Source organism: Garra rufa, chromosome 14, assembly GCF_049309525.1.
Source record: "Garra rufa chromosome 14, GarRuf1.0, whole genome shotgun sequence".
Lineage (NCBI taxonomy): Eukaryota > Metazoa > Chordata > Actinopteri > Cypriniformes > Cyprinidae > Garra > Garra rufa.
Window position 1 is genome coordinate 3,886,691 of NC_133374.1, and position 12,639 is coordinate 3,899,329.

At 29.9% G+C, this 12,639-nt stretch overlaps 1 protein-coding gene across 2 annotated transcripts; it reads right to left on the minus strand.

Annotated features, from left to right (window-relative positions):
* Window positions 1-2,977: 2,977 nt before the first annotated feature.
* parlb (presenilin associated, rhomboid-like b) lies at window positions 2,978-11,430 on the minus strand. Of its 2 annotated transcripts, none has more exons than XM_073818017.1 (10): window positions 11,278-11,430; window positions 8,969-9,170; window positions 8,748-8,852; window positions 8,593-8,641; window positions 8,363-8,458; window positions 5,345-5,494; window positions 5,174-5,244; window positions 4,989-5,090; window positions 4,794-4,891; window positions 2,978-3,465 (listed from the first exon to the last, which is right to left on the minus strand). In XM_073818017.1, the coding sequence occupies exons 1-10, from the start codon at window positions 11,376-11,378 to the stop codon at window positions 3,351-3,353; spliced, it is 1,089 nt and encodes a 362-aa protein (XP_073674118.1). In that variant the 5' UTR covers window positions 11,379-11,430; the 3' UTR covers window positions 2,978-3,350. The 2 variants fall into 2 exon arrangements, with proteins under 2 accessions (XP_073674118.1, XP_073674117.1); XM_073818016.1 differs by having other exon boundaries at window positions 8,712-8,852.
* Between the last annotated feature and the right edge of the window lie 1,209 nt (window positions 11,431-12,639).

The following is a 12,639-nucleotide window of genomic DNA, read 5'->3' on the forward strand; positions in this document are numbered from 1 at the left end:
AAATAGAAAGTTCAAAAGAACAGCTTTTATTTGAAATAGAAATCTTTTGTAACATTATAAAAGTCACTTTTGATCATTTTAGTGCATCCCTAATTAATAAAAATATGAATTCCTTTCACTTCAGGAGGAAATTTGTCAAATTCTCAAACAAAGTCTCATTTTCTAGCATTAGGTTTTATTTTATTTCTGCTAAATATATTTGAGGTGTAACATGACATTATTTTTGACTGATTATTGTCAAAAGTAACATTATGGGGGAGCTGTGATATTGTGATACTTTTGTAACAATATAAAAGTCTTTACTGTCACTTTTAATCATTTTAATGTATCCCTAACGAATAAAAATATGAGTTCCTTTCACTTCAGGGAGGAAATCTGTCAAATTCTCAAACAAAGTCTCATTTTCTAGCATTAGGTTTTATTTTATTTCTGCTAAATATATTTGGGGTGAAATATGACATGAATGAAACATTTCTGATTATTATCAATGAAACATTTTGTGGAAACTGTGATACATTTTATTTTTCAGGATTTTTTGATAAATAGAAAGTTCAAAAGAACAGCTTTTATTTGAATTAAAAATCTTTTGTAACATTATAAAAGTCTTACTGATCACTTTTGATCATTTTAATGCATCGCTAATTAATACAAATATGAATTCCTTTCACTTCAGGGAGGAAATCTGCCAAATTCTCAAAGCCTCATTTTCTAGCATTAGGTTTTATTTTATTTTTGCTAAATATTTTTGAGGTGTAATATGACATAAATGAAAAATTTCTGATTATTATCAATGTAACATTTTGTGGAAACTGATATAGTGCAACTGATAGTGCAAAAGAACAGCATTTATTTGAAATCAAAATCTTTTGTAACATTATAAAAGTCACTTTTGATCATTTTAATGCATCCCTAATGAATAAAAATATGAATTCCTTTCACTTCAGGGAGGAAATCTGTGATACATTTTATTTTTACACGATTAGCATTTATGTGAAATAGAAATCTTCTGTAATATTATAAAGGTCTTTACTGTCACTTTTGATCAATTTCATGTGTTCTTGTCATTTCTGAGTCTGACCCCAAACTTTTTAATGATAGTGTATTAAAAAAAAATAATAATTCAAAATCAGAATAAATGAAATCTATGTATATATATATATATATATTTTTTTTCTTTTCTTTTTGAGGTGTAACATGACATGAATGAAACAGAAAAATAGAAAGTTCAAAGTTCAAAAGAACAGCTTTTATTTGAAATAAAAATCTTTTGTAACATTATAAAAGTCACTTTTGATAATTTTAGTGCATCCCTAATGAATAAAAATATGAATTCCTTTCACTTCAGGGAGGAAATCTGCCAAATTTTCAAACAAAGTCTCATTTTCTAGCATTAGGTTTTATTTTATTTCTGCTAAATATATTCGGGGTGAAATATGACATGAATGAAACATTTCTGATTATTATCAATGTAACATTTTTTGGAAACTATTTATATTATTTTTCAGGATTTTTTGATAAAAAGAAAGTTCCAAAGAACAGCATGTACTTGAAATAAAAATCTTTTGTAACATTATAAATGTCTTCATTGTTACTTTTAATAATTTTAAAGCATCCCTAATAAATAAAAATATGAATTCCTTTCACTTCAGGGAGGAAATCTGCCAAATGCTCAAGCATTTATTTGAAATAAACTTTTGCAACATTATAAAAGTCACTTTTGATCATTTTAATGATCAAACAAAGCCTAATTATTGTCAAATGTAACATTATGGGGAAACTGGGATATTGTGATACTTTTGTAACATTATAAAAGTCTTTACTGTCACTTTTGATTATTTTAAAGCATCCCTAATGAATAAAAATGCTAATTCCTTTCACTTCAGGGAGGAAATCTGCCAAATTCTCAAACAAAGTCTCATTTTCTAGTATTAGGTTTTATTTTATTTCTGCTAAATATATTCGGGGTGAAATATGACATGAATGAAACATTTCTGATTATTATCAATGTAACATTTTTTGGAAACTATTTATATTATTTTTCAGGATTTTTTGATAAAAAGAAAGTTCCAAAGAACAGCATGTACTTGAAATAAAAATCTTTTGTAACATTATAAATGTCTTCATTGTTACTTTTAATAATTTTAAAGCATCCCTAATAAATAAAAATATGAATTCCTTTCACTTCAGGGAGGAAATCTGCCAAATGCTCAAGCATTTATTTGAAATAAACTTTTGTAACATTATAAAAGTCACTTTTGATCATTTGAATGATCAAACAAAGCCTAATTATTGTCAAATGTAACATTATGGGGAAACTGGGATATTGTGATACTTTTGTAACATTATAAAAGTCTTTACTGTCACTTTTGATTATTTTAAAGCATCCCTAATGAATAAAAATGCTAATTCCTTTCACTTCAGGGAGGAAATCTGCCAAATTCTCAAACAAAGTCTCATTTTCTAGTATTAGGTTTTATTTTATTTTTGCTAAATATATATTTGGTGTGAAATATGAGCTGGGCGTTTCTTCACGAAACCGGAACTGTATAATTAAGTAAACACAAACCAGATGACAACAAGACGAGTGAGATTTGTGACTCAGAGATGGGAAAGAACAGAATGATGGGATGGAAGTTAACGAGTGATAACTGGGAAACAGGAAGAGCCGAGCGATACACTGACTTCATAAAAACACGAGGAAGTGGAAAACAGACTCATTGTTCATGAGCCATTATGACACTACGACTGTTACTGAACTTTGGTCGATCTGAGAAAACAACACTGAAACGGTTTCTACTGATGAGACATATAGCACAGGTGTGTGTCATAGAGACACCTGGTTAATCATTCACATTTAACGAGGACCAAAGTCTCATCTGGAGCTAGAAAGTAAACAAAGCACAAGCAGAACATATTACACGCAATTACTGCAAAAAAACCCCCAAACGGGTCATTTCTGATGACAGTGAAAGCAGAATTTTAAATAATAGAATTTTATTTTTCAAAATGACAATTACAGACTATTTTAAACGTTTAAGGTTTCTGTACATAATGTCGAATGTCACTGAGACGTATAGCGACCTTAGACCTGTGTGCTGAAGCTCCGCCCCTCCTGATACATTTCCATATTTAGCCAAGTGGGAGGAGCTACTCAGATTCAATTTTCAAATTGGAGGCGGAGCTTGATGACATCACAGTAATACTACCATTACTCACTGTGACTGAAACGGACCTCACCCTATGACTCTCTCACGGCATAAACAACAGTGCATGAATATCTGTGTCCATTTCTCAAACTTGTTTCTTTTTCTCCATGTCACCTGCTCAGTGTCTACCCATGATGCAATGCTCTAAATCGAGCCGTTTCCGCCAGTGCCCGGTCCTCTCGTTCTGAAGTCATGCCACATCTTTACCAGTGGCTCTCTGTTCTTCCAAATCAGCTCATGGCCATAAACTATGTACCAACTAGAGGAAAAAAGAAAGAGATATAAACATGCTTGTTTTTGCATGTTTTCAACTGGTAAAAATAAAAAAATCTCAAGTGGTCAATTAAAACATAATCACTGTTTAAACCCACCATTTAGGAGTTACAATGCATCTCAAATGCTTCTTGTAAACATTTTAAGGCGAGCATCTCAGATTGAGTGAGTACACACCAGGGTTGTTATATTTAACTAAAACTAGAAGCATAAAAAATAAAATTTAGTTAATTAAAAAAAAAATAAACATTACTTGAAATAAAAAAAGCAAAAAAAAAAAAAAATTTAAATTTTTTTCAGCTTCTCATTTTTGATTAGTTTAATGAAGATGTAGCTAAAAAACTAAAAATAATTAAAACATTTTTTTTTAATTTCATTATGCCTTTGTAATTTTTTTATTAGTTTCTGTTTTTTTTTCTACATATTTCTACAGCTTTATTTTAGTATTAGTAATTTTACTACTTAATCACAATTTTTCAAATTTTCTAAAACTAAATTAAAAAAAGAAGCATAATTTTTTTTTTGCTAATATACTTTTAATTTTAATGACTAAAAAGATGCAACTAAAAAACTAAAAATAAGATTTAATCAAAAATAGACAAAAAAACATTTACAAAAACTTTCAAATTAAAGTAAAAAAAACGTTACAAGTAATTTGCCAATGTTGTGGTAGTATTATTTATATACTATTAAAAAACATTAATATCTTGACTTATACTCTATTTTTCTTATATTTTCGGGTTTCATTTTCATTTTAGTTAAAATTTTAGTAATTTCGTTACATGTTTTTGCAATTTTTATTTATTCGTTTCTGTTTTTTTCTATATATTTCTATAGCTTTAAATCATTTTTCATTTTAGTAATTTTACTACTTAATCGTAAATTAAAATTTTTTAGTTAGCTGTCAAGGCAACAGTTCTAATTTTCTAAAACTAAACTAAAACTAGAAGCACAAAAAAATCTTTTTAGCTAATTAAAATAATTAAATGTTTCTTGAAATAAAATATAACACTTTTTTTTTTTCAGCATCTTATTATTGATTAGTTTAATTTTTAATGACTAAAAAGATGTAACAAAAAACTAAAAAGAACAATTAAGAATTAATCAAAAGTAGACAAAAAAAATAATTATTTACAAAAGACTTTAAATTTAAGAAAATAAATCAAATTAATCAAATATTATATATTTTGACTTAATCGGGGCAACATTTCTCATTTTCACTTCAGGTTTTTCATCTGACATTTACATTTAATTTCACCTTTTTTCACTTAACAAAAACAATATTTGAAGATCTAAATGTAATGTGTTACTCACATGCCGCATAAAGCTCCACCTAAATGAGCTGCGTGGTCGAAAAAGCGCCATCCCAGAACCAAGCCTGCGGCATCCAAGGCGACAATGGCCTTAAGTGCCTGTTTGGAGAAGATAATGAGAATGTTGCAATTTTTACTAAACAAAAACTTTGTCTTACACACACACACACACACACACACACACACACACACTTACGTTTCCAGCAGTGAAGGTGAACATGGGGAGGAAGATGATGGCCAGTTTGGCTTCAGGCATTTTAGTGCAAACAGCCGCTAGAACGGCCATGATGGCCCCTGACTGACACAACACAATCATCTGTTCATGACATCCATATAAACACTGATGAAAACCTGAAATGTTTAATCTGAAAACACACTCACCGCCCCTAGTGATGGACCAAACCGACCCATCGCTGTTTTACTCACATAACTGACAAATGTAGAAATCACACCTGAGAACATGGGCACAGAAAGATGAAATCCAGTAACACAGATGCATTTATAGAGACTAGGAGGGTTTTGGCAATCTGTAAACTCCTAAATGTCACAGACCTGAGGAGAGGTAGAGTGCCATGAACTGCTCTTTGCCCATCATGTTGACGATGCTCGTTGAGAAGCTCCACAGCACGTACATGTTGGCCGCCATGTGAAAGAGAGAATAGTGACTGAATGTGGACAGCAGCATGGGCCAGCACAGTGCCTCTGAAACCACATCACAATCCAGATTAAATAACAGTGCAAACCAGATCAGAATACAGAGTACATTACTGTGCAAACCAGATCACAAGTCGATTTAATAACAGCATAAAACAGACAGGAATGCAGAATAAATGACTGCATAATCCAGTTTAAATTACTGCATAAACCAGATTACAATCCAGATTAAACTGCTGCATAAACCAGATCAGAATGCAGAATAAATTACTGGATAAACCGGAATAAACTATGGTAAAAACCAGATTAAATAACTGCATAAACCAGTTCAGAATGTGGTTTATATTCCTGCAGAAACTAGATCAGAATGTGGATTAAATTACTGCATAAACCAGATTAAATAAATCTATAAACCAGTTCAGAATGTGGATTATATTCCTGCATAAACTAGATCAAAATGTAGATTAAATTACTGCATAATCCAGTTTAAATTATTGCGTAAACCAGATCAGAATGTGGATTATATTCCTGCATAAACTAGATCAGAATGTGGATTAAATTACTGCATAAACCAGATTAAATTACTGTGTAAACCAGTTCAGAATGTGGATTAAATTACTGCATAAACCAGATTAATAACTGCATAAAACAGTTTAGATGTAGATTAAATTACTGCATAAACCAGATCAGAATGTGGATTAAATTACTGCATGAACCAGAATAAATTACTGCGTAAACCATATCAGAATGTGGATTATATTCCTGCATAAACCAGATTAAATTACTGTGTAAACCAGTTCAGAATGTGGATTAAATTACTGCATAAACCAGATTAATAACTGCATAAAACAGTTTAGATGTAGATTAAATTACTGCATAAACCAGATCAGAATGTGGATTAAATTACTGCATAAACCAGATTAAATTACTGTGTAAACCAGTTCAGAATGTGGATTAAATTACTGCATAAACCAATTAATAACTGCATAAAACAGTTTAGATGTAGATTAAATTACTGCATAAACCAGATCAGAATGTGGATTAAATTACTGCATAAACCAGAATAAATTACTGCGTAAACCAGATCAGAATGTGGATTATATTCCTGCATAAACCAGATTAAATTACTGTGTAAACCAGTTCAGAATGTGGATTATATTCCTGCATAAACTAGATCAGAATGTGGATTAAATTACTGCATAAACCAGATTAAATTACTGTGTAAACCAGTTCAGAATGTGGATTATATTCCTGCATAAACTAGATCAGAATGTGGATTAAATTACTGCATAAACCAGATTAAATTACTGTGTAAACCAGTTCAGAATGTGGATTATATTCCTGCATAAACTAGATCAGAATGTGGATTAAATTACTGCATAAACCAGATTAATAACTGCATAAAACAGTTTAGATGTAGATTAAATTACTGCATAAACCAAATCAGAATGTGGATTAAATTACTGCATTAACTATATCAGAATGTGGATTAAATTACTGCATAAACCAGAATAAATTACTGCGTAAACCAGATCAGAATGTGGATTATATTCCTGCATAAACCAGATTAAATAAATGTGTATACCAGTTCAGAATGTGGATTATATTCCTTCATAAACTAGATCAAAATGTAGATTAAATTACTGCATAAACCAGATTAAATTACTGTGTAAACCAGTTCAGAATGTGTATTATATTCCTGCATAAACTAGATCAGAATGTGGATTAAATTACTGCATAAACCAGATTAATAACTGCATAAAACAGTTTAGATGTAGATTAAATTACTGCATAAAACCAAATCAGAATGTGGATTAAATTACTGCATTAACTATATCAGAATGTGGATTAAATTACTGCATAAACCAGAATAAATTACTGCGTAAACCAGATCAGAATGTGGATTATATTCCTGCATAAACCAGATTAAATAAATGTGTATACCAGTTCAGAATGTGGATTATATTCCTGCATAAACTAGATCAAAATGTACATTAAATTACTGCATAAACCAGTTCAGAATGTGGATTATATTCCTGCATTAACTATATCAGAATGTGGATTAAATTACTGCATAAACCAGATTAATAACTGCATAAAACAGTTTAGATGTACATTACTGCATAAACCAGATTAAATTACTGTGTAAACCAGTTCAGAATGTGGATTATATTCCTGCATTAACTATATCAGAATGTGGATTAAATTACTGCATAAACCAGATTAAATTACTGCATAAACCAGATCAGAATGTGGATCAAACAACTTCATAAACTAGATCAGAATCCAGATTAAATCAGATGCTGTCGTGATAATGCCTTTAAAACATAGTATTATTCACATAATATTATCAATTAATATTAATTTAATAATATTAGGAATCAAAATATTCATATTTAGAATTACTTTATTATACGTCCATTTCTTGTTTTCATTTGTAGTTATTTTGTTATGTGTTTTTGTCATTATGATTATTTTTTATGAATTTTTCTATTTAATTTTATTTTATTTAAACTTTAGTGTTTAGTTATTTTAAGTTAATCATTGTAATGCTACATTTTTATTTTATTTTAGCTCAAGTCTCCAATAGCAAAAATGTTTTTGTTAGTTTTAATTAAAAACAATATCCCTGTTTGCAAATTCTGAAATACTTCTAGGCACAATCTCGCTAACAGAAATCATGTTTACTGTACCAGAAATCATACTCTTTATTATTCATTTAAGAATCCAGCATAAAACATTTTCAATACCAAAAAAAACCCTGAAAACTTGTCAGATTGTACAATAAAGTATAAACCGGACCATAATTAACTTTTTCTAATCCTACACAAGGCAACATAAACAAGACTGACCCTGAAATAGATTTGTTATTTAAACGCAGCACATTATGAAAGTGAAACAGTTGAGTTGACTCACTGGAGGCAGGGTTAGATGTGAAGTACTTGAGCATGGAGCGCTGCAGAGAAGGAACTCTCCAACAACAAAACACCAACGCATTTGCTGCAATGATGCCTGAAGGAGAGAGAGATTGGTTCAGAGGGAATAGTGCCCAAAGAAATAGATGGAAATGATCTGTTTCTTTAATTAAAACATTGTCTCCATAATATATACTATGGCTGGATTTGGTTTGTGTCATTCAGACTAACCTGTGACTGTTTTCTGTCCATCACTTAAACTGTTCCACCACTGATTCACCTGCAAAAACACCACACGTCCATTAAAAACTTTTAGCAAAACATAAACGTCCATTAAAACAGACACACACCTGTTTGCGCAAATCTCCTTGCTTCTGAGGCCGTACCTTCTCCAGCCAGTCCGCTTTGACATCGTCAAAGTAACTCTGTACTTTAGATTTTAGACTTTCGTATTGCCATATCGCTGCTCCGCCGAATGAACAACCTGTAAACTGAGCTGGAGTTATTACGATATTCTAAAAGATCATAATTCGCACACATATTAGACTTTATTCAAGAAATACAAGCACATGAACGAGGCTCATCAGGTGTCAGTAAATATACCTACCCCTATGGTAAAGACAAGCGGTTTGACCAGTCTGCCAAATGACCTGGTGGGTACGTGTGGGGTGGGCGGGTCTGGCGGGGGAGCCACATTCTTCTTCTGCAGGATTTCATTTTGCTCCGCCTCCTCTGCCACACCCTTTTTTGGCTCCACCTTTTTCGCTAATTTGCGGAAGCCACACCTCTGCTGCGTCTGGAGAGTAAATCTATTTGGACAAAAGTGATAAAATACAGCATAAAAATTTATTTATTGTGATTTTTTTAGTGGGTGGAATGTGATAAACAGTAAAAAATGTTATCTTAATTTAATTATATATATATATTAGGGATGCACCGATATGAATCGGTCGATAATGCTTGCGCGTTTTGTCAGTTTGTTTACTGCTGATTACAGAACCGGCTTTACTGACAAAACGCGCAAGTGATCGGTCGATACATATCGGTGCATCCCTAATATATATATATATATATATTTTTTTTTTTTGTAAAAGATAATTTTTAAAGAAGTTATGCATATATTTATGTAGTGTGAAGTCTGATCTTTGAAATATAAAGGGTCACTAACTTTGTCAATTCTTACATTGTTTTTTTTAATAATTAAAAACTCTTAATAATATACAAATAGCATGAGAGAGATTTATCTTAAATGTTAAATATTTATGTTCATATAGTGTTATTTAATATGAAATATTTTCCCCATGACAATTTTAAACAAAATAAGATCAGAATGCATAATAAATTACTGCATAAACTGGATTAAATTATTGCAGAAACCAGATTAAATAACTGCATAAACCATCTCAGAATGTGGATTAAATCACAGCATAAACCAGAATAAATAACTGCATAAACCAGTTCAGTATGTGGATTAAATAACTGCATAAACCAGATCAGAATGTGGAATAAATTACTGCATAAACCAGACTAAATAACGCCATAAACCAGTTTAGAATGTGGATTAAATGACTGCATAAACCAGATCAGAATGTGGATTAAATAACTGCATAACTGTGTACAATTATGTCAAATAGTATCTGTTAACATTTTTATGCTTTTCTTTTCAATTTATAAAAGTTGTAATTTATTAAACCATGCTTGAAACTGTCAAACCATAGGACAATTTTAAGATTTGACTCAAAAATTTAAAATATTTAATAACACTACAGCTTTTATAACAACAGTTCAGTGTAAGACAAAGAAATGTTTAACCATTTACTGCATTTTAAAATACAAAAGTATTAATTATATGTGACCCTGGACCACAAAACCAGTCTTAAGTAGCACAGGTATATTTGTAGCAATTGCCAAAAATACATTGTATGGGTCAAAATTATCGTTTTTTTCTTTTATGCCAAAAATCATTAGCATATTAAGTAAAGATCATGTTCCATAAAGATATTTTGTAAATTTTCTACCATAAATATATAAAAACTTAATGTTTGATTAGTAATATGCATTGCTAAGAACTTCATTTGGACAACTTTTAAGGCGATTTTCTCAATATTTAGATTTTTTTGCACCCTCAGATTCCAGGTTTTCAATTAGCTGTATCTCAGACGAACATTGTCCTATTTTAACAAACAATATATAAATGGAAAGCTTATTTACTCAGCTTTCAGATGACACAAGAATCTCAATTTCAACAAATTTACACTTATGACTGGTTTTGTGGTCCAGGGTCACATATACATTTTTTTATCTTGTGGGACAGGGAAAATGCCATGTCATATTAACAACCCTTATATTGTTTGATAAAAGTAACCTTGATAGTATTTACATATAATAATAATAATATGGGATGAGCCCTCAATGTATAACATCATATAATATAAAATAACATTATCTATCTATCCATCTATCTATGTGTGTGTATATGAAATATAATATAATAAGTATTATAATACATAATTATAATACAATGTAGGCCAAACTGCATTTTATCTGTCATATATATTCAGAAATGTATTTATTTATTTATTTACTTCGCTTGCAGAGTTTTGGTTGCATAATTAGGAAGTTTTTGAAGCAAGTTATTACTAATATTTATTATTTATCACAATACATAAGCTCCACGGTTATTTCAGGCTCTCTTTAAATATTATTTACATCTACAAATGTCATGACGCAGAACTAAACAGGCTTTTACAATCTAAAAAGTAGCTTATTATCATTATGCTGATAATGATATTGATTTCGTTAAACAGTTGAAGCTGTAGCTGTAATGATGAATGAGTTGATTAAAGCCACTAAAGCTCCTGTGAGAGACGCGATGCGCTCAGCAAATAAACACGCAGTCAGAGGAGCGTTTGTTACCTGTTTGTCAGGTAGTGTTTGTTGATGATGTCCTCTGAAACCCATCTGAACACTGAACCCCTCACCGCCATCATCACTGCTGCGACCCCAATGCTGCTCATGCAGGTGCTGCTTCCGCTTCCGGCTCAGAGCGCGCCCACAGCGGCGCCTGCTGGAGGAGGACGCGCACTGACACGCGCTCAATCTGTGCGTTTGACAAGATCTAATTTTAAAATAAAATAAAAGAAAACGTGTATTTTAAATCTAATGCATATACATTTACAATCAAAATTGGTCAAAAATCACGTTTTGATTTATTTGCATGCTTACATATTTGTTTATTTTTTACTAATCTGTTAAGTGAGCAGGCTTTGCACATTTTTTTGTTTTTATTCACTTACTAGTTTTAGTCAGTTTATTAATTAATTCATTTATTTGCAGGTTTGCACATTTGTTTTTATTTACAATTTTTTTTTACTAATTTGCAGCACAGTTGAATTAAATAATTAATTAAATGTAATTAATTTACTTGTTTTTTCAAGTTTATTAATTAATTACTTTATTGGAAGGTTTGCAGATTTATTTATTTATTTAATTATTTATTTGCAGGTTTGCGAATTTAATTGATTTATTATATTTCAGAGTATTTGCACATTTGTTTTTATATTAGTTTATTCATTTGCAATTTTTTGTCAGAGTTTATTAATTAATTAAATTATTTTAAGTTTGCACATTTGTTTATTTATTTGCAGGTTTTAATTATTTTATTATATTTGGAAGTGTTTGAACATTTGTTTTTATAGTAGTTTATTCATTTACTATTTATTGTCAGAGTTTATTAATTTATTTATTTATTTGCAAATTTACACATTAGTTTATTTTATTCATATTTTTTACCCATTTGCAGTACAGTTTAATTAATTATTTTATCTTTTATATTTATTTAATTACATTTTACTTGTTTTTTCTTTATTGGCAGGTTTGCAGATTTAATTATTTTTTTTTCTTGTTTTTTTTTTTTTGTCAGAGTTTGTTTATTTTTTCATTTTATTATTTATGTGCAGGTTTACGATTTTATTGACTTATTATATTTCGTTTTTATATTAGTTTATTCATTTACTACTTTTGAGTTAATTTATATGCTTTCACGTTTGCTTATTTTATACATTCTTTTTACTCCTTTGCATCACAGTTTAATTATATATTATTTTTATTCAAGTACACACACACACACATATATATATTTTAATATTTATATATTTATATAAATATGTATTTATCTATTTTATAAATATTTATTTATTTATTTGCAAGTCTGCATATTTATTTATTTATTTTATTCTTTGTTATTCTGAGTTTGTTTATTTATTAATTTAATTATTT

Coding starts and splice junctions, on each gene's coding strand:
- parlb (XM_073818016.1), bottom strand. CDS start 11,378: ATGAGCAGCATTGGGGTCGCAGCAGTGATGATGGCGGTGAGGGGTTCA. Junction 8,459..8,592: donor TGGACAGAAAACAGTCACAG/GTTAGTCTGAAT, acceptor TCTCTCCTTCAG/GCATCATTGCAGCAAATGCG. Junction 5,495..8,362: donor CACATCTAACCCTGCCTCCA/GTGAGTCAACTC, acceptor ATGTGGTTTCAG/AGGCACTGTGCTGGCCCATG.